This window comes from Pipra filicauda, unplaced genomic scaffold, assembly GCF_003945595.2.
Source record: "Pipra filicauda isolate LSUMZ 115617 unplaced genomic scaffold, ASM394559v2 scaffold115_size4368891_pilon, whole genome shotgun sequence".
Taxonomy (NCBI): Eukaryota; Metazoa; Chordata; class Aves; order Passeriformes; family Pipridae; genus Pipra; species Pipra filicauda.
This window is the reverse complement of record NW_024103607.1, coordinates 1,307,950-1,331,254: the sequence shown is the minus strand read 5'-3', so window position 1 is coordinate 1,331,254 and position 23,305 is coordinate 1,307,950. Positions and strand designations below refer to the sequence as shown.

Here is a 23,305-nt window from a genome sequence, read left to right as displayed (position 1 = left end):
AGCTGTCCTGGGTACTGCTACAAAGCCCCAGTGTACTTTTAGTGTGGTGCTGGCAGAGGTAGCTCAGGCTCTGGAACATACATAAACCACTATGTTCCTACTGCAAAAATCAGTCTTGATCCCTCGTTATACTACCTCTGCTCCTCTTCTCTACCAGGCTTTCCAGGGTAGTAATGTATATGGATGTAGTAATGTATATTGATGCATTTCAAATGCCATCACACATCTGCAATTACTTTTTTTTCTTTTTTGCTTTGACTTGTTGCTCAAGAACAATACATTTGTTTCCACTTCTTACCTAAAACTTCCGAGTGAACAAAACTGTGAATCAAGCTACAAGTTTATGCACTTTAATCTATGGTTAAGATGTGTGGGCCCCTTAGTTCCCTGGAGTTGTTAAATGACGGCTCTGGAGATGAGATTGTCATTGAACCAGTTCTAAACAGCTTTCTGGTGAAAGAGCCTGCATTGCATTAAACTAAAAACAAAGGTTCTGTTCGGGGGAGAGAGGCATAAAATACTCAGCTGTCATTGCCTGTATCTGTACTATTGAGAAAAACCCCAAACAAATCCAAACACAAAAGTATGTGTTTCAAAGTTACAGAAGAACCTAATGTAAACTGATTATTTAACTGTCTTCAAAGCCCCCTTACTACAGTAACTAACACAGATAAAATAAATTGTTTTATTCAGGATAACTGCAAGAAAAAGGTAGTTGATTTTCTAAAAACAGTTGATGTAAAATTTAACATAATTAAAGGGGGCAAGGAAAGTCCTTCAAGGACAAATGTTAGTATCAGCCTCTGAATTGGTGTTCTCATGGCAGTTAACATTTAATAAAATTCTAAAGTTTTTATGGAATTGGAAAACCTCTCAAACATCTCCCTTCTGAATTCAAGCTGTGATTTGTTTTTCTCTTACTCCTTTAATTGACTCACAAACACCAGTAAGATTAGCTTATTTTTCCTCTATATGAGCAAAAATGAAACAATATAAATGGCATCCTACTACGACAGGCCTATGCACAGACATCTGATATGAGCATGGAACTCTTGGGTGGTAAAAGTCATCCTCTGGGATATAGTTCTGTGTGCACTTAGCCAATGATAGTGGAATTGACCAAGTGATTTATGACAGATATGCTCCTGTTACTTTTTGCAGCTAACTTCTTTTACGTTTCCATCTTCTGAGTTAAGCTCCAAATCTAATGTTTTATACCAATTTGGCACCCACTGTATTAATAATTCTTAGTGTGCAGATTGTCATAAGACTTACACACTTAATGATTTTTTGTCTGATAACTTGGTGCTACTGTTTTGTTCTAAACAGAATGCTTTATATTCTGGCACCACAGGAATTTATCAACGCAAGTTTAAAATGCACTTTGTGTCTATTCTACAATACTCTACTGCAATTACCCTCAAAAAAAAAGCAAAGGAACACAATCCATAATCCACTGAAAAAATGCACTAAAATCATTATTTTCTCATCAGACTTTCTGCCTTAACTGGTAAAAAGGGCAAAAAGAATATTTTCCCCAGTATGACAAATAATGTAAATGGATTGCTATATGTGGAATTACATAATAATTATTTAAGACAAGTTCTTAGAAAGGTTTGAGTTTCTTATGTAAAAATGTTCATCATTGTTTTGGCAATCCCAACAGCTACATTTCTCCTAACTATCTTGCTGAATGAAAAACATTTCTAAGTCAGTCTTGGGTTTAATTTGGAATAACTAAAAGCTGCAGAGAATTTACCTGCATGAAACTGTGACACTCTGTTACAAATGCTCCTTTGGTGATCTGCTTAAATTTTTCACAAATGTCAGGGAAATTTGTAGCTTCCAAAATAAAAGCTTGGTGTTGCTTAATCAGTGTCAAGGCCACACGGAAGATGATCTTTGACCCTTCATAGAATAAACAATCCCATATTCGGAGCACAGTCTGCAGGAAAGGAGAGAATTCAGATTACAGATTGACTTCCAGTAGGTAATTATTACTAAAGCAGTACAAATGAAACAAGATGGAGTGTATAGTAAGAGAACTCTATGTTACCAATTACCTCTACTGGAAGAATGTCAATGAACAAGCATATAAACCAGCGTGACACCACTAGGGTCCACATGACTCCGTGTCTTTCCATCAGCTCTGCCACTGCTGGAACTTTCATTTTCACAAGTTCTCCAAGGACTTCCTGATCAGTTTTCAGACCCAACATTGCAGGACTGTAATAATCTTGGAGAGAAGAAACCAAAATTCAGGAATCTGTGGACATGATCTTTTCATGCAATTGAAGAGAATGTTCTGTGCAACTGAGTGTATAAAGGTATGTTAAGCCTATGAATCCCAAGGTGAAGTAAATTAAACTACACCACAGAGATCTCTGCACTATGGTCATACAGTGCTTCTCTTTCAGCCAAGGCTGATCTTCTACACAAACACTTCATTCATGCCTACCGAAGTATCTTCTTTCTCTCTGATGTTTTTTGGCAATTTCCTCTTCCTTCCCAAGGAAGGGTAATCTAGGTAGTTTTTAAATATTAGTAAAAGTTTTGTAGTTTAAGCTAGCAGTTAAACAGTTCAATATAACCACCACCTCCTTCCCATGCTGGGGGGCTGCACAACTCCCAGTCCACACAATACCCAGACAGGTAACAAAAAAACCCCAAACGACCTATAGCCTTTAGACTGGGTCCAGTCACAGACTGGAAATGTGAACTTCAGGGTGTGTCAGCTGTGCAGGAGTGCTGAAGGCCAGGTACCCCTTCTCCTAGAGTGTGACATAGCCATTAATTTAGAAATTTTCCTCTCCTTTCTCCACAAAAATCCCACTTTTCACAGAATAATTCTGAAAGGAAGTGAATGACAGATCCCTCAGACAACATCTCTTCCTGCTTAATTTACTTGCAAGACAGGGATTGAAATTAGACCTCCTCCTACTCTTCTGGTCACTGCACTAGACCAGTAAACTCACAATAACAAGAGAGTACACTGGCTGTCACTCCACAGCCTCTTTGTCAGGGTAAGCATTTTCATTACCAAGGTACAGACTGAATACCAAGCATCTCGGCTTTATAAACAAGTAGTTCAGGGTATACTTAAGGGAAGAAAAAGATTGTTTCAGTTCATAAGAGTTCAAATGCCCCATCAAGGGACAAGAATTGCACAAATGTTTAAGAAATTAATATTTTGGGTTTATATGTTGACAGAAACATTTAAGTTGGATTTGAAGGCTCCAGTCCTAGGAAGCAACCTTTGATGGTTCACTAGTGCTTTGCTGACAAGACCTATGTTATTTTAACTTTATTTGCGGGAAGAAATCACTGGTAACACAAAGCACCTTTCTATGCCTTTTTTCCTTCACTGATTCTGGAAAGCTGCAATTCAGGTTTCTCTGTCTTAAATGGTTTCTGCCAAGGTTCCCAGACACACAGCATAGGCTAATGGTTTATATGAAGGTGAAGGAATCAGAAAGAGCAAAGTCCATTTGCCTGAAATAATTTTAAGAAAACCTCCCAGTTCCAGAAATAAGTTTAAAAATATGTCCAAATTATGCAGTACATTTGTAACCATTTTTATTTCTGTAGTGAAATCAAAAGAGCAGTTTAATACTCCACTCTTTTCTGTGTCAATGATTCCCACCCCACAACCTATTTGCTCTTCATTTGTCCTGTCCAAACTGCAGAAAATCTACAGGAGCTTTTAATGGCGCTATGGAGCATCACATTCAACCTTTAGGAATCAGGAATCTAGCTTTCTCCATCTGGGATTCTTTTCTTTGTTCCCACTGAAGACTGATATGTAAAACTCCTCTACAGAGTTAGAGTCACTGCCACTATATACATTCCTTTTAACCATTTGCCTTTCAATTGCTTGTAGGGAAAGCTCTGAGAGCTAAAACACAAGTATTCCCATGAAAAAGTGTATTAAATCCAAATGCAGTTGTCACATGACTATTTCAAAGCCAACACAAAACCCTCTCTTTCTCCATATGTTGTGTTAGTCTTATGCTCATTTGTGAACTGGAATGCATTCATCAGCTGAGTAGACCTTTTTTAAAATGCTTCTTTATTGTAAGTGAAAAACTAATCACATCTCAAGTAACAAATTACAAATAACAGAACCTTTCCTACCCCTCCTCCTCTTCTCATACATCCACAAACTACTTTTTTTTTTGTGCTCCTGAGATGTGTGAGCACTTAAACTTCTTCAAGTTACCACTGTTGAATGTCCTCTGGAGGAAGGACAACAGCCCACTCGCTCTCTGCTCTGCTGCAATCATCCGATACGTGAAACCAGCAGCAGCTGCTATTTTTAATTTGTACAGCAAAGCAAATGTCAGGATCTCAGGAACACAACCAGACACCTACCCAGCCTTCTGCACACTGGCAAGCAAAAAGTTAATAGACAGGCAACGTGGATGCATCACTCTGTGAATTACTGAAGCAGCCAGGAAGCTTTGGCATAAATTAAAATTTCGTTCAAGTCTGTTAGATTGTACTGCTGGACAGAAAGGGAAAAAAAAGAACTATTCATCTATCTGGGGCAGCCTCCTGCCGTTCCTCGTGCAGCAGGAGTGGCTCCCATGTGCCCGGGGACACAGCACTGCAATGTTCAGCCCAGCGCCGCTGGGAGGAGTGATTAACGATTTATGCAAATACCAGTAACTGAGTAGCAGGGTTCCTCCAGGATATTAACTGCCACTTCACAGCAGAAGTTAGGTTAAAAGAATCTACATCCAAGACATTCTTACATGTAATTATTATATATTAATTGTAGTTACTTTGGGTATTATTACACATAATTAACATGCAATTATAATTTTATTTTTTTTGCTGTATATACATACATAAATGTATGTATAAATTTTATGCAGAAATGTATGTATATAAAGTTAGCTCCTCAAATTAGGAAAGACACATTTTCAAATCCTTCAGAAATATTTGTGGAGGACCCCATATTTGTGCAAAACTTACCCACAGATCCTTTACAACGAACACCTTTCACAGTCCACATCTGGTTTCACTAGGGAAAGTGATTGTGTAACTTGGTTCAGTGCCAAAGTGCTTGGTAACATTTAACCTACATGGTTCTTCTATTCCCTTCTTATTTGCTAGAGATTCCCAGTCACCAAGCCTTTCGGAAATGTCCCCTCGGCAAAAATGCTGCAACTCTCACTTGTTGCAAATGCTTCACTGTGTGCCCTGTTTTCCTGATATTTTATAATTGCCTGCTCTGCCCAGAGTCTCTCCCTGAAGTCAAAATATCCTTGTTTATAAACAAGCCTACACAAACAGACCTCTCCCATACACCACGAAACTGTTTTTCACAAGATACAGTGCAGTATTTTTACTCACCTGCCATCAAAACACATTAGCTTTATGTTCCTTCCATATCTTGTCTTACAAATTACTTGAAATTTCTAGATTTGCAGGATCCACATTTAATTAGCATCTTAATTATTTTTCCCTCTCAACAATCTGGTAAAATACTGAGCAGTTGATGACCCAGAACTGACCCGAGTCACTAACAGCTCCTAATCTGCCACTTACTAATTAAAAAAAAAAAAAAGTAGGCTAATTATGTTGTATTTCTGTTGAGGTAGATTGCTTTATAGGAAAGTCCTCTGACAATATCTTATTCCCCTGAAAAAACACAAAGCCGGAGTGCTTCCTTTTATTCTTCAAATTGTCAAATGGAAGTGATACTGTTAATTTTTAGGTGACTACACACTACATTACTTTTTATCACATCATCTTCTGGAAGGCAACAAATACTGTATTATCAATTATTATTGTAATTTCTAAATTCCAGAAAAATGTCTATATGAAAACTTTCTCATTTTGCAGCTGTGCTTTTTCAAGCTCCTGTAGGCTGATCCAAGGCCTTCCATGCCTTCCTTTCAGCTTTCCTTTGTGTGTTTCTTACCCACATGCACCTGCTTTGCCTAGTCCATTGTTCTGAGCACCTGCCTATGGATTTTGGGTGCCTTGCAAAGTTTAGGAGTGCAGTAGAGGGCAATGTGGGCAGCACCCTGCATGGAATTCACCCTTCCTCATCAAAGTCCTGACCACAAACAGCAGCACCTCTGCTGAGATCATCATGTTCTTCCTCTTAGAGTCAGGCAGCTAACAGGAAAAGACGGATTCACCAACTGCCAGGTACTTGATTGCTACAGTATAACACACGTGACTAGATGAAGGGACTTTTTTCCTTGTTCAAAAGGCTTTTTGTTACTAACACTGCACTGTGGCATCCAGTCACTGAGCTGGAAACTTGTTCTAGCCCAGCAAAGAAATATTCCTTAAACTACACTTCACTGTCTCCCTGTCACAGTAATTAGCACCTCTCTGAATCCTACCAGGATGTCCAGGACTAAGACATCCCTGTCTGCTTGTGCTCCAGACAGTAATGAGATTTGTAGGAAATAAGGATAAAGCTTGTAGGGACTGTATGACCTTGTTCTCTGATACAAATAGATTAAGAGCTTCCAAAAATAAAAGTTTAAGAAGCAGTTCTCTTGTAGAGATAATTTAAGGCTATAAGTCAGAGCTGCATCAGTTAAAAAAAGAATGCTTCAAGTCTGTTGTGCATATGTCAGGTTAAATATACATACTCCTACTGGAACTAAATTCTTAAGTGTTACAGAAATACCCAAAACAAGACCTCAGCTCTGCTGCTTATCTCCCAGCACTTCTAACTATTAGTTCAAGAGCTTACGTAGCCCAGCCTGAGACAGAGTGATTTGTCTTGGTGATCCAAACCAAACTGAAAAATTAAAAATTAGCTGATTTAACTTTTCTCACAATCAAAAGCAATGTAAAAATGTTTTATTCACAAGAATATGTTTATAACATCCATGAGAGTTTTTTGTGTGTGATGAGGAGGATGATAACATTCTCTATCCTCTCCAAACAGCAAAAATAGTTTCTTTTTATACCATGCAACATTCAAAAATGTCTCTTCGCTGGAGATGCACATTACCATTTGCTACCAGACTGCACTGGAATCCAGAAGAGATAAATAGAGCAGGCCTAAGTGCTGGCAGGCAAAAATCAGAGGTTTCCAGCAACAGAATTGGCCAACTTCATGAAAAGCACTTAGTTCTACATCTTCCACATTTGAAGTCTAAACAGAAGCAGATTCCACCATGTGCATTTGTGGGGGGGGGGGGGAATCTTTTCTAGTAGTCCTTCACTTTAAAATGGACCATTTTTCATGTCTAAGTATCTACATCATGAACCTGGTGTACAAAGTTGAACAACCTGCATCTGGGAAGAAATCAGAAAGCCACAACAGGAAAAGGAGGAAACCCAAAAAAGTACTGCCAATTCCTTCTGCAGCATCAGGCCAGAGTGACCCCCTGAAGATGTCCTGGCCAGAGCAATATCCTGCAGATACGTGGTTAAATGGCAAGATAAAAACTCTTAACTATGTTATTTTTAAAATACAAGTTCCTAATCCTCCAAGGAACTGAAAAAAAAAAAAATTCAAACCCAAACCAAGCTCAAACCATATTTTATCTTTTCCTTCATCAAACCAAGCTGACCCAGAACTTCTGTCCTATAGTAGTGAACTCACACAAGAACCAGCTGTAGCTGTATCATTCACATTGAGATGACACAACATTTAGCATAATATTGACGAATAACTTACTATTAATACCTTTTCAGCAAGCACAAAAAGGCAGTGGTTGGTTGTTTCTACATAATCCCATCCCATCTGCCTGTATCCATCTTTTGCTTCTGGTCCCAAACTTGGAAAATGGATCCTCTGGAGCAGAAAGAGCCCTTTGGTTTCCCATTTCCATTTCACACAGCACAGGGGGATTCCAAGCAGAGGTAGTAGCTACCTACCCCCTTGGAAACTGAAGAAGGATGCTCTTTAATTAGGAAGACAATGGAAAGATGACATCCTTCCAGACACTGCAGAAGGCAGAGATGAAATACAAAGAAACAAAGACTTCATAGGTAACCTCTCAGAGAAACAAACTGAAGTTAGCGGCAGGTTCAAAAGCACAAATGAAACTTTCAGACATTCTAGTTACAGAGAATGAAACTGGCTATGTTAATTATTTATTGACATACTAGCTCTGTTATGTGCTGCTCAGTAGAGACATTTGCATCATTAAAAACTAGTCTACTTTAAAATTATAGCTACCAAAACGCTCTCTCATACCTTAGATACAAATCTGAGCAAAATACTATTGGGCCAGCTCTCCTCTCTTCCCTCTCTCCCCTCTTCATATCCACTACCATTGGAATTGCTCCTGTTGTGGATAGTGGTTTTTTCATAGTATCACTTAGCTGACAGACACCAGGGGACACAAGGTATTCCCCACTCAGTTGTTTCCAAACAGCCTGGCCTGACTCCAGTCATTGCACTCCCTGAATTGCGCCTGTCTAAAGAGCTGCATGCTTTGGAGAAGTCTGCACCTTACTGGGCTGACAATGGCCCCAGGAGCCAACTTTTAATTCACAAAACATTGACAGACTTATCACCAATTTCCTCAAATAGAGAGGAAATTCATGAACAAGCATTAAAAACTACAATTGCTTATCAGGCCTGTTGAGAAAACAAACTAAAAAAAAAAAAAAAAAAAGAGTTTACAATTGTACAGTGAGTCTTAATGGCTGATGACTTTGGCTGAATAAGGATTCCTGGGTTTGTGCTTTTTTAATTCCTCCATGGGATTAGGAAGGATATTATCAATTCACTGCACTGACAAGATTATTCTTAACACCTCAGCACAAAACACAGCATTTATATCCTCTCACACTTAAGAATAACCCCAGTGCTACATTTTCTTCAGCTCTTTACCAGAACACTACAGTCATGCCATAGGGACCACTGAGCACATTACTTCAGACTAGGACAGAAGCAGGCACCTTAAATTGAGAGCTGGACCAACACATACAGTTCTAGCCTGGTATTGGAAGAGGGAAACCAATCCAAGCCATCCTTTACTCTGAAGAGAAGGGGAATGAAAGCCACAATCCTCTTACTTAAAGCTAACAAGAGAATGAATTGTAATCATGAAACAACAGGTTTTCAAACTATAAGAGGAACAAGTTAGACTTCTCCCCTAGCCATAAACTGGCAACTTAGGAAAGCACTGAAGTTTTCTGAACATAAAACACATGAAGCAGGCAGGGTTGTATTTCCCAGGCACCGCTCTAAAAGTAACAGTCACCTCTTGTACATTTAGGTGGACAAAAGTTACCACTGTACACTGCACATAATTTTCTTAATTTCCTTTACTCTCAAAGCACATCTCCTTCGAAAAACACATTCCTTATGTAGCCAACTATGCTGCATGTGCATTTTACTATATTTTGGAACAACATCAAAGCCTGCTGTCAATGCTTCTTCATCCTAATACATATTTCAAAAAACCCAACACTTAGTAATAGAGTTGAGCAATTGAAAAAAAAGCAACCACGATTTTGCAGTACCTCAAGTTTAAAATACAATAAATCCAGAGTAAGCACATCTTAACTCAGAAAAAGCCAAAGGAATCCTTGGATATATTAACTACTGAGGAGAGGGTATGTCATCTCTGTATATGACAATAGCAAAACTGAGGTTAGAAAACTGCATCCAGCTCTGATATTCACATTTAAGGCAGGAAGTTGAAGTGGAAAGGACATGAAAGAAAAGGTTATAAACACTACTAAGAAAAGCTGGTCTCCGTAAGGAACTTCTTTGTAGAATTTATACAAGAAAAATGAAAAGCAAAGTCGACCACTTCATAGAGAAAACACATGAGCCATTATGGGCTTTTCAGTGTAGTAAGAGAAAGTCTTAAAAAGAAGTAATACCTACAAATTAGGACAAGACAAATTCCAACAAAAACATAGCAAGGATTTTTACTAAGAGTGATTTATAGTTTGAGTACACTACTAGCAGTGGTCCTTGGGTCTCTCTTTCAAACCAAGGCTAGGACGTTTCACAAAGACAAATGAGTCTGCTGCAGAGGCACTCAGAAGGGTTTGGAAGGGACCTTGCAGATAGCTTGGCTTGGCCTTGAACACTTGTAGGGATGTGGCATCCACAACTTCTCTGGGCAACCTGTTCCAGTGCCTCACTACCTTCTGAGTAAAGAATTTCCTCCTAACATCTAATCTAAATCTCCCCTCTTTTAGTTTAAAACCATTCCCCCTCATCCTTTCACTATCTGCTCCTGTACAAAGTTGCTCTCCACCTTTTTTAAAAGCTCCCTTTAAGTACTGAAAGGCCACAATGGGAGGGAATTACTGCTGTTTCCTCACCTGGCTTCTTGTATAGCAAATCCAGTTACATTTCCAGTTTTATGAGTCTTGGTATTTTATACACAGCTTACTTCAAGCATATGAATACATTTTATGGGAATTTACAAGTTAAAACACAAAACTGTATATTAGGATCTGCATTCAGCATGTATAACCCCATCATACATCTGTCAGCAATTATATTATGCTTCTTACTCTCAAAGTGACATATTCAGGAAGCTTCTATTATTAAAATTATAATTGAACATGCAGAGCCCTGGCTGGCCATCAGAAAGCAAACAAACAAACAAAAAACCAACAGCTATGTGGAATGAAATAAGCTACTTGCTTTGGCTCTGTGCCTTTGCTGTGTTAATTCCACAGGTAAAACAGCACAATCCCTCTAACATGGAGATGGCTCTGTCAAAACTACAGTCACTAGCTAAAACTAAAAACCAAAATAGAACATTCCTTCAACATGGCTACTCCAGTAAAATATAAAGCATCCATTAAGAAAGCCTTGTGCTGCATGCCAAGGCTTGGCCGCTAATTGGTTTTTACACATCCAAATAAAAGGTGACTTCTTCTCCCAAATCTACACTACTGTGTTTGTACCACTCTACCCACATTTCTCCTTTGTATGCAGCCAGGGAATTCTACCTTTGATCAGTCCTGTAAGATTTCATCCGGCAAGTTATTTTGCTGGTAGCTTTTGAAAGGGATGAAACTTTGATTTACTAGGGAGATAAACTTGCAAATACCACTGCCTGCACAGAGAGCCAAAGGCTGTAGTCCTACTCAGAGTAGTACCATGGAAGGCCTACTGAAGATACTTAGTCAAATTACATCAGTAGGCAGCTTGCTCATCAGAAGGAAAGAGGCATACTTTTTTGGTGGAATACGTCCTGCTTCCAGTGTAATTACAGCCATAGCAAGGAACACAATATTTTTAAACACTATGGGTGCTTTTGCTGCATGACAAACTTAGCATGCTTCCTCACAAAATTAAGGCTGACAGTATGTATATTCTTCTCATATACAGCAAACTTCTGTTTCAGACAAAACTGTAAGATTTCTACCCAGCCACCTAAAGCACACCTACTAAATAACGGGATTTTTCTTTCATTGATGAGGTTTGTGACTGGAGGGGAAAAAGGGGGATATGATACATAAAGTTAATAAAATATTTCAAAGGTATAAATACATACATAACTTCAAAGAGAAAAAAAACCCATCAGTTACTCATTTCCTGCTTGCTCAAGTCTCACAAATCTCTTAGCAGTTTAGATTTGTAAGTAATGAGCATTTCAGGCTTATCACAGTTTCTAAATACAGGCAGATGATTCCTTCAGTCCACCTTCAGCTTAACAGGACATTGCATGCTTAATTCCTAGGTAAATTTGACTGACCTCCAATGTTCAATGATTAATGCTCTCATCATGGCTGGTGGTTAACAGTAAAACATGATTAAGTCCCATATTTCAAAGCTCCTGATTATTCAGCCAACCAGCCAAACATTCCTGTCTCCTAGTAGTAGCTGGAGTAGATGTTGTACTCCAGAGGTGTGCACCACTACAGCTTCACAGGAAATCACAGAGGAACCCTAAGGATGAGCAAGAATTCTGCCAACCCATGGCCCTGTAGCTGACTGCTGCCAGAGGAGGAAGATAAGCAAACAGCCCAGAACTGATCAATCTCCTGAAATTTTCTGGGTTGTTGGGGCTATAAAAAAAGCTTGGTTACCAAATTCTACTTTGCAAATATGATGTTGTGTATGTCACACATAGCCTTGCAAGGAGTTTTCCACACCAAAAGCACATGCCTGTGGTGCTCAAGCCTTCCCTGTGAAAGGACATGCTTTTCGTCACAACAGTCCCCACTGCAAGCTGCAAATTCAGCTCAGTTCAGGTCAAGCAGTGATTTTACCCACACAGCTAAATAAAGTACTTTGTGTGAAACAGTTCTACTCCCCTTTCAAGATGCACGTCTTAAAAGACAGCTGCAAAGCCAGTTCTGCATTCTGAGGTTCTCTGGCAATACCCAATTAAGGTATTTAAATAAATTAAATATAACAAATACATGTTTAACTGCAATTAAAAGCAAACAGTCTAAATAAAAATACTTCACAGATTAGTACAGCATTTTGCATTTCTCCAGTGGTCCTTCCCTTCAAACCTGGAAGTCTGTATCATGGGGACTTAATGTTGTAACATGAATCACTCAAAAGAGAAGGACATACAAGAGTTTGATATGTAGCTATGGTATCATTCAGTTAAAACATTCATGTCTCTATTCATTACTATGCCTAGCCCTCTTGTGCAACAGTACCTGCAAGTCTCTGGCTGATACAATTGCAAACCATAGAGAGCTCAACAGAAATGTGTTAGATAACCATTATCTCAGCGTGCAGACATTTGCCTTAACCAGCAGTCACTAGGCTACCCAGCAAAGTGACACCTCGCTTTGCACCTTATGTCCTTGCAGATAATGCCAGTTAGTTCCCTGCAGTCCACTACTTTAGTGACTATTTCATCATTCACAACTCTGTTCTCATTTTTAATAACTGATAAACAACCAGGCAGTACACGTGGGTAAATAAATTTTAAAACAAAAGGCTAAAAAGCAGCTGGCTAAAGGAAGGTTGTCAGACTGATCCTTGAAGAATGCTAAACCTCATGTAAGATTTTTATTTAGAACACTGGAGAAAAAGAAAAAGCTAGTATTTGTTAACAATCCCAAACTAAGAGATACTGTCCCATGCTAATACATGAGGCCCAACAGAATAACATAGTGAAAAGACTGGAGTAAGAGACACATGATATTTAAAACAACAAGAATGTGCAAATAAAGTTTAGTGAAAAGGTGTTATGAATTCTTATACACTGTGTAAAAAACATGTTGACAATGAGAGAGGAGCAACAGCACATGCATTATTACAGAGATCACAAATAACAACCAAAGTGCCGCAAGGGAAAAAAGGAAAGGGAGGTCCTACAGTTTTTTCTCTCTTAAATAAAACACTTTCTGCTGTGAAAAGAGCCACTGCACAAGGCACTAGGTGATTTTCCACTGAAAAAAAAAAAAAAAAAAAAAAAGGTGCCATTGTGATCAAGTTTCAAAAAGAAATTAAAAAAAAAATCAATTCTGATCAAAACTGGAACAAGCGTGCAAAATAATTATTAAGCTAAAATGGGAACAGAGAAGAGTTTCATGCAAGAGAAAAGTCTGACTGCTGTAGCTTAGTTAGAAAAAACAAAATTAATTGACTGTACCCTACAAATACAGGAAGAGCAAGCACAAAAGGGGACCTTTTCACCTCCAAAAGGCAGCACTGACACAAGATTAAAAAGATATAAAATTGGCTGTGAACAAGCAAGTGCAGAAATCACGAGACCTCTCTAACCACTGGAGGAGTAATCTACAACTGGTTTTCAGTAATTCCATTATAATAGTCCAGTAGACTAATTTTAGCTTGATAAAACACTGCTGCTTCCAGAACCACTGTGGGGAGGTGGAGGGAGGGGAATTATTCTGCTATATATAAGCATAACTGACATGCTAAAGTGAGAACAAATTGTCAAGTTTTTCTTCTCTTAAACTCACCGTTTAATCACAAATATGTAAGCCATGATAAATATACTCCTTAAATTACATCCTGAAGTACTACAGTTCAAAGGTCTCACCTACAGGGTACTTTCTAAAGCAACCGCCCCAGTATTTCCTCAACAGAACATAAATTTCTCAACGAGAGTCAGAGTAACAAAAAGAACAGAAACATTAGAGCTATGCTGAGTACAAACTGCAGGCACATCCACTCCGAGTTTGAATTGAATCCATATTGCTGCTTGTGGGCAATACTGTCTGCTCCAGCCATCTGTTTGAATGAGCCTGGGAATAAAAACAAGCTTGGTAACACCCAAAACTTCCGTTAAAACAAATAATTCTCCCCCCCCTTGCTGCATTTAAATGATATGCTCCTAATCCCTCCAAAACCCTGGCTGAGCAGCTGACAGGCTGTTCATGAGCTTGCCTTCAGGAGAATCAGGAACGTTCTGGCCTCACCCAGCCGTACCCAGCAGTGCTGCATTCAGGCAGATGAATGGCATGCACACAACTCCACACACCAACAAACCAAATCCCAATTTTTGTTGGCTCTCCCTTCCAGCTGTGCTAACTCCATTTGGCTGTAACAGAACAATTCGGCCAGAAAACCTCTACTGATGGGCTCCCATTCTCTGTCACTTCCCCAGAATGCTCCCATCTGTCACACTGTGCATTTTCCAATCAATGACATTGATCTGTGGCTGGCTCAGCTCATCGGCTGACCAAAAGACCACTCTCAGCATCAAGGTACTGGAGCGGCTGTTTAATGTAATTAAACGTGTGTGGGCAGGGGAGGGAGCATCCACAGGGACACTGCAGAGGGCAGAGGATGGTTTTCTAAACTGTCCTAAATCACCACTGGCAGCAACAGGACACACTCAAAAACGAGGACACGACCTGGAGGCATATTTGTTGCAACGACAGGGGGAAAACATGGAGATTATAATGTAAACAGATCAAGAAAAGAGCATCCACAATGAAACTAATGGAAAAAACGTTGGCTGATCAAACTGTTATAGCATCCAACAAAAATTATTGCTAATTTTCCCTCTGAAGATATGGAAAATATAGAGTGCTTCTCTGCTTTCCGAACCAATATCTGTATGGCTTTAAAACTGAAATGTGCCTTACCTTGCACTAGTAACAGAAGGGTAGTAACTACTTAGCCCAGTAAGTTTCTTTATTGATACAGTCTGTCTGTCTGATTCTCTCTCTCACATATGCACATACAGTATTTCACTGAAATTATACCAATTATCTTATCCATCATGCTTTTAATTTTAAAAATACACAAATCAAGGACAATATAGGAGGGTGGTGGGAATAAAAGGGATAAAAATATTTTTTAAAATGTTATGAGTTTCTTCTCATCACCAATGCCGCTTGCCTAAGATAAATTCAACTAAGAGGGAAAAATAAGAGCAACTTTTGTCACTTCAGTATCAGCGACGCATAGAAGAAAGATATACAAGAAGAACTGAAGGTTTTATGACAAACTGAGTTAAGTTCCCTACTAAAAACAACGAACATAAAATTCTGACTCTACCTCTCTTGCCTCAAATAAAAACATATAAGACTACTGAGAAGATTTACAGCAAAAGTTTCCACACATCACTTCACAATGAAACTTGTCTTTTACCGAGGGACTTATCCTTCACACAGTGGTGTCAAAAAAAAAACATCCACCCATGTCAGCCAGTGACAGGTCATATGCCAGACAGCAGCCCCATCTCCTACCTGTTTGCACAGCTTACGGCTCTCAAGGCAGAACAAAAGCAACAGACAGCTGATTTCTTTAGACTATTTTTATAGCTTGAAAGTAAACTTTAAGGCTGCAAAATGTCAAATATTTGCAGATTGATTCAACAACTCATAGCACTCCCTGCCTCCCTCTACTTTTTCAGTTTGGAAACAAAGTCCACCCACCCTGGTCATTTGCAAGGAAAATACAAGTTCCTATGTGGTGGATTCAGTGTAAAAGATAATTTCTTACAGTCATTCAAAAACATGAAAAGACTCTCTCAGCTCTTCCTCCTTATTTCTGAAAGACCTTACTGTTAATAAGAGAACAAAAATTATACCTTTTTTTTTGTTTAAACTTAAACAAGAAAAGAAAGAAGGAAAAGTGAAAGTATCAACCTTGATGTCCTTGACCAGCACTTAGTTGACAGTATAATACTGAATTCCGCCTCCAACCACTTGAGATAAAGATCTGTGCAAAAGCAAAACTGGGCCAATAAGGAAGTAGTCTTCCATTTCCTACTAGTCTTCCAATTAGACTTTCCACGTACATTACAGGTATAGCTGTAGTCAGTCCTGTGCAATGCTAATGGGAATTTATGATGAAACCATTCTCCCTCTGTAATTAAATCTCAAGAAAGAACATTCCCAAGTGTATTTTATTGGAGTATAAAACATAGCTGTGCCTGATGCCTTTTGGTTTTAAAGTATCTCACCTATGCAGTGAGGTTCAGCTTATACAGTGGACAAAACTGATTGTATAAACACCTCCTGCAAACCCAGAGATCCAGGCAAGGAAACCCAGAGAGCTACTGAACAGGCCAGATGCAGATATTGTCTATAGCTTAGGGTGTGCTGAATTTCCCTCTGGACTCTATTGACCAGCCTGGCTAGATCACCATGGATTGTAACAGAGCCTTAACAAGAACTTCCCATACAGACAGGGATTTTGACATTTGTTTGCTTTGTTGCAAAATCACGCTGTAAAGTGTCCAAGAATTTTCCACTCAGAAGAGGGAGACACAGCAGGAACTACCACCACCTTGTCAAAAACCTCTGAAAAAAGCTCACATTGCCTCCTGCCGAGCCACTGGGAATTCCTACTTCAGGCTCGGTGCTCAAATTGTGCACATCTCCCATCTTCGCTCTGCTCTGCCACCACTGTCTGTGTGTCGTGTTACATTCCTGCAAACAGAAGTGCCAAATCCCAGACACCTTTCCAAGCCCTGTTCCCCAGATTCATACTGACAGAGGAAGACACCTACCTAACAGATATAAGTAGGAAGTGAGAAGACAGAGTGCAAATTGACAAACATAAACCACTGCTTCAAAACTAAAATCTGACCAGAAAACATGGGCAAATTTTGCCTGTGTGCTGTTTTTCCAGGACCCTAGAAAAATCTTCAGTCCAGGCAAGTCCATTTTAACATCTAAACCCTCTAAAACTGGAGAAGAATGCAAAAATAAAAGCCAAGGTCCAATATATGAATACAACTATCTATGTTTTTAGCATACCAGGCAATATTCTTCCAATAAGAGCATCTAGCAACCAGAAGGACTCCTCTTCATTCTTTGTAATAAGAATCAGGTATCCAGCAATGAAGTTCATGCCCTGAAACAGAAAAAAGGGTTTTATGTACACACTTATCTTAACAGTTTCCAATTTATTTCTTTTGATTAAGGGCTAAGTTACTGCAGTTCTACAAAGTGTGCATATTAAGTAAAATCTAATAATGGAGGCCGCTGGTTGAGTAACCTGTTAAACCTGCATGGTAACAGCTAACAAGAATTATTAACAAAGATCAAAAGGAGAGGAACATTAAAAGTTTAGTAGTCTACACTTTACTTTCAATTTTCCTTTTTTTTTTTTTTTGTAATTCCAAAGCCCTGGCCCAGTGTAACTGAAAACTGCTTTGATCAGAACCAAAACACAGCTGTATTAGATGAGCAATACAAACACAACACACCTCACCTGCAGGTAGACAGTGAGGCTACAGGAGGAGAATGTCTGACGCAAACACTCTTTAAACTTGCAGTTCCAGCAGCTTTTACAAGCTGTTGCTGCTTAAGTCAGCCAAAGGCTGTCTACAAACCACTTGCTCCAGTACATATAATAACACTTATCCTCTGAGGAAACCAAACACCCAAAGAAACCACATAAGGTTTTTTTAATCTTCTTCTTTCATTAGCCCATTAAACAGTTAATGTACCAAAACATTTTAGGAACAATTGGACATGTACTTTGAGTAGAAGCTACCATGGTTTAGAAGTTGTGTATGTGTTATGTTGTGTATAACCACCTCTACATAGGAGCCTGACACTTGCAAAAGAGAGTCTTCATAATTCTACCCCTTCTGTTATTATAAAAATATTAAAATTATATTTTAATAAATACATCTTACTGACAATAATAAAAATCACTCATCTGTTGAAGAATGGGAGTAAACTGCTTGGGATACACAAAAAGGTTTTTTTTAGTGACTTCAGTGTTGGTTTAAGTCCATCTAAGTATCCTTCTCTCCAACTTTGGAGCAGTTGTATTTACTGTACTAACTTTCTCAACTAACAAGAGGTATATGTTAGCACACATATCCTTGCTGAGGAAGGGGAGGAAAAAGGAGAGGACTTAAGTGAACTGAAAACATGTTCTGCTTATGACAATTCCTGCTTCTTAATGATCCTTAAAGATAGACGCTTTTTTTCTTGACTGTCAGACTGTCATGAATCAGCTTTTATCTTCTTTGTGTCCCACAGGAAACTTTGCAGTACTTGACAGTGACAACAGAAGCTTTTTTGAGCTGCCATCAAAGCAGTATCAGGTTGAACTTCAAAGAAATTTTCTTCCTACTTGCCTTATCTACATTGGGAGACTGGCACCAAATAAATGCTACCAGCCCCCAACATGATGTCACATTAATGTTGGTCTTTCTGTATTTTGAAAAACATGACAGTGAAAACAAAGGAAATTGAGATCTCATGATGCTTTGTACATACGAAGGACCGTTTTGGGAAAGATGGCAGGAGGGAGGAAGTGGGAAAGGCAAACTCGCTTCCTCTCCAAAGCAACTAATCTTGGTATAACCATGCATGATAAAATATTTATTTTGCAGCTAACAAATGGAGCCAAATATGATAAAGCTAGCTATGAAAACAGCCATGGAGTAACTCACAGGGATATTCGAATTTGCCTGAAGCAATTCATACCCCACTACCCTCCCCCAGGGCAATTTTAAAAACAGAAATAGTTTGTGGATGTGCTTCTGAAAAACACACATTCAAATGGACAAGAACAATTACCATGCTGAAATGCAGTACTGCCTAAAGAACAGTGATTACATACCTGACAGTATCCTACTGCTTTATTATGATGCCCATATGCCACCAACACGTTGTAGAGTGCATGCTGCAAACATGGATCAGCGGTTTTGCGGAATTTTACATTATCTGGAAATGTTCTGTTCATGTCTAGACAAAAGGAAAAAAGACCGAAATTAAGAGCTGTTCCCTCTTTCACATTCCAAATAACTTCTACAGCTCTTCTGAAGTACAACTGAAGCTTCACTATGCTGCATTGAACTGTTGTTTGGGTGGATTAATTTTAAGAAACAGCTTTACGTCCATTTTGGCTAAAAGGGCACTTGCATTCAAGGATAATCTATTCCTAGAAAGAATAATCCTATTAGTGTACAGAAACCAATTTCAAGCAGGCCTAAAGAAATTCTCCTGCAGATTGGACTCTCTCAACATCTGACTGCAAAGGCTTAAATGAAAGCAAACCAGGTATTTAGACTGACAGGAACAAAACATGCCAAAGGTATCAAGTCAAGAGGCATGAAACGAGCTGTGCTTCTGGGAAAGTATAGTCTCCCAACAAATCAGATGAACTTGCAATTGATTTATTCATTGAACTGCTACCAAACAGTCCAAAACAGCTAAAAAAACAGCCCTGTTCCTGCAACTGGTGACTTCCACTTAAAAATCACTTTTTAAAAGTTAATTTTTCTCCATGATGTGACCATGAGAAGAGTTGTCTTCATTGGTGCAAGACCATAGAGAAGGAGAGCCATTTTTAATATCCAAACAGCAGAGCACATTCTTACATGCTTCAATCTCAGTCCTCACCAAGTAAGGATTATGCAATTACTGACATTGCCAACCATTAATTTCTTTCAGACCTAACCTGAACAGTAGGACTAATCTCTTCTTACAAAGGTCTAAAAATTAGACATAGAAGTTTGAGCTACTCACTCCAAAACACCCTTTAGTTGTTGGAAAGAAACAGGCAGAGTTAATTTTTGGCCTGCTTCAGTCTATAAGGGAGAACCCAAGGTCACTAGTCCAGACTTGTGCATTTGATTTTTGAACAGGATTTTTCTCCCCAACTTAAACTTCTAAATGTAACTTTGGAGATTTTCAAAACCCAAGAGTTATTAATAAAATATGAATAGTTGCTTGGGTTATATTTAACAACAACAAAACTAAATTGGGTTAAAGTTAAAAACAAAATTCAGGAACAGTACCTCTGTACAGATCTCCATGTCCTAAGAATTATCACTTCTTATCACCCTTTTCCGGCATAAAGGAAGAAGTCTGTTACAGCTTTGACACAAAGTTTAGCTGGAAGCAACCAAAGGAAGAAAGCTCCCCAAAATCACGAGGAGTGTAATGGAAGTCACAAGCATTAAGATGTTGTCACACTAATCTCTATTTCTTCCTTTTAAAGTGAACAAATAATTTACAAGAAAATATTTCACTTCACCTCTCATGTGACTGAAAAGAAAAACACAAGGAAAAAGACAACATTTTAAGAGGACCTGAACAACAAACAGTTACAGGATAAATAGATTTGTTTTGTTTCTTCTTGGTAGGAATAGCAGCATAGTATTTGCATAATAAAAATTCACTGTTTATTAAAGTATATGCTGGGTGCTACAGAAAAGACTAATTTTAACATTTTAGCCATGGCTCTTCTCCTCAGCTATACAGACCAAGGGTGAGGGGGGGAGTACAAGAAGTCCGTCACATACAGAGCAGAGACTACTCAAACTGAACTCATCTGTCATTTTACAACCTGAGGAAGGCTTCCAGCTGAGAGAATCAGCTCCAACTTGCTTTCTGATTGCAGAGCATGTTTTTCCCACAAGGACGGGGGGAAGTCTTTCCTAGTTTTATGAAGGATTTAAAATATTCCTTTATATTTAGTAACAGTATTTTAGTTCAGGGGGAGGGGACAGAGACAAAAACAAGATACAAGAGCTAGAAGGCTTTATCCTTAACAGAAGATACGGGGCATGGTCTCACAGGTGCACACAAACCAATACTGTAAGACAACGGTCAGAGATGACTTGTGGCAAACGGCAGGAGCGTGCAAGAGCTGTTCATTTGGCTTCAGCACTTACACACACTTTACTACACCTGTTCCAGAGGTGACTTTCAAACACCACCTCCTCACACTCTGCACAGCCTACCTGCCCACCCTCTGACTTGTTAGCCACTGATCGGCTTCATTCTTAATAGACGCTGGTGTTCAAAGGAACACAGCCTCAGACTAGTCCAGTTTGGGAGGGGGAAAGTTATTTATTAAAAAGATATTAAAAATATATATATTAAAAAAATTTGGAATTCTTTTCAAGTAGAGAAATGAACATTAGAACTTTATACTGCTAGATAAATCCCCAAATTACAACTATCATGTCATTGTGTGCAGACCTACTGCTTATAAACAACTTAGGTATGGGAGCACAGAATTAGAAAGAAGGCCGCAAAGAAGGCCAGATATGTCTCAGAAACTCTGCAAACATCAGATAACCTGAGACTAGGAAAAACATTCTGAGGAAGTATCACTACACACTTTACTCCTCCAGTTCTCCCTTTAGCTGTTCTGGTTGACCAAAGACCAGAGGAGGCAGCCATTTGGATATGACCTGATATGGCTCCTCTTACAGAGAGCCAGAAGACCTCACACTGCTACTCCCCTTCCTCTTTCATGGTTAAATGCCCAAAACTCATGTGAAAATTCCCAACCTTCACTAATTGTTTAACATTCAGAAAAGCTTATTAGTGCTTTGATAATAAAATATTCCCTGTCTCCAGAGAAATGGCAATGACCATTGTTTGAATTACTTTTTTGAACCCATCATAAACTCAACTAGGATCCTGCAACTACCATCACACAGTCAGATCCTTATGTCAGCAGTCACACAGCACAGTACAGGCTCAGAGGACTCTCTGATAAATATCAGACCTTGGGTTTCACAGCCCCTACAACTCCTCATGAAACATATAAGTGGAAACGCTGATATTAGCTGCACAGACACATCTACTCTGAAATTCAATGGCCCAGCCTAAGGGGAGATTACTGCAAGGAAGACATGACAACTTACCCCCCAGCCTTTTTGTAACCAGGACATAGCTTTGAATTAGAAGGACAGCCACTTTTTATCCTGCCAACATCATTTCTCCTACTAAACTTTACTATAATAGGACATGAACAACAAAGAATAGTAGGAACGCATGCCCTTCTAAATGTGCACATAAACTAAGACATGAAAACTTCCATCAAAATTTAAAGACCTGCATTCTCCACACTCTTGTTTTTATGCTTGGAATATGAAGCCTGCTCTCTCCTATATTTCTCTTTTTTAAAAAAAAATGTTCAAACAGCAAATACTATATAAAAAAAAAAATCAGCAATACGGTTCATCAGTTAAGAACCAGGAAGTTAAAGGGCAAAACTGGTGAAAGAACAGGTTAAAGATTTAATTAGCTGAAAGACTTCTGTTGCTATTACTAATCAGACTTTTCTTTAAAGATTAGACCACTTCTTTACACAGTCTACCTTGCCTTTTTTAACCTTATTAACCCCATTAAAGACTCTCCCATATAAAAACCAGTCCCAAACATACATGAATATTGTTGGGAGCTTCTGGGCACGCAAACGAAACAGGACACAGTGGCTCTTACACATTTTAAATTGAATTTGAAATTAAGTCTTTCACTGACCTTGTCCTCCTGCCCCTCCCCTGGAAAAAAAAGTGTTGCTGCTGTTCCCTTGTTTTTAAAGCACAGCATTGTGCTGGGCTGTAACTTTACAGCTAGAATGTGGGACTAAACACAGCACATTTGTGTGAAAATTTTGGAAACTGCAACCATGAAAAGTGAACAGCAGTAGGATTCCACATCTTACCTTAGTCTACTCTTAAAAACAACTACAGTAATGGGAAAATAAGAGGCAAAACCAAAATCAATGTCAGACAATAATTCAAACTGAAACAGTTCTCAGCTAAATCGCACTATAAAATTTGCACACTCATCAGGAGCACCGAATTCATTAAATACATTAAACACAAACTTTCCATTCACCTTAAGTACTTTCCTCCTTCCATCACTTCTATGTTCACGTTGTTTCTTCCTTTCTAAAGGGAAATCTACCACTCTGGAGTCCGAGGTCCTCATTTTATTTTTACCCCCTTCAATAAAATCTTACAAGCTGTTTTTCTTTATATTTTCCCTCACTTTAAATTTTCTCTTCCGCAGTTTTCCAATCAATGCACTAGCTCTTCCAAAAGTCTCTTTCCTCAATAGTTCACAAACAGATCTTTATCTTCTTCCAATATTTTTCCTCCCCCACAAAAATATTTTTATTTCATTTTAACCTGTGCAAAAAGCCACCTACCGACACGACATCACCCTTCATGTCTTTGTCTAGTAC

At 38.8% G+C, this 23,305-nt stretch overlaps 1 protein-coding gene across 1 annotated transcript in view; it reads right to left on the bottom strand.

Annotated features, from left to right (window-relative positions):
- Positions 1–23,305, bottom strand: part of GRTP1 (growth hormone regulated TBC protein 1) — a 33,402-nt gene that overhangs the window by 812 nt on the left and 9,285 nt on the right. Inside the window, exons 4-7 of the mRNA XM_027743432.2 lie at positions 18,935–19,059; positions 17,110–17,206; positions 2,064–2,236; positions 1,760–1,945 (exon numbers count right to left, since the gene is read on the bottom strand). Coding sequence (XP_027599233.1) covers positions 1,760–1,945; positions 2,064–2,236; positions 17,110–17,206; positions 18,935–19,059 — 581 coding nt within the window. The remainder of the gene's footprint in view (positions 1–1,759; positions 1,946–2,063; positions 2,237–17,109; positions 17,207–18,934; positions 19,060–23,305) is intronic.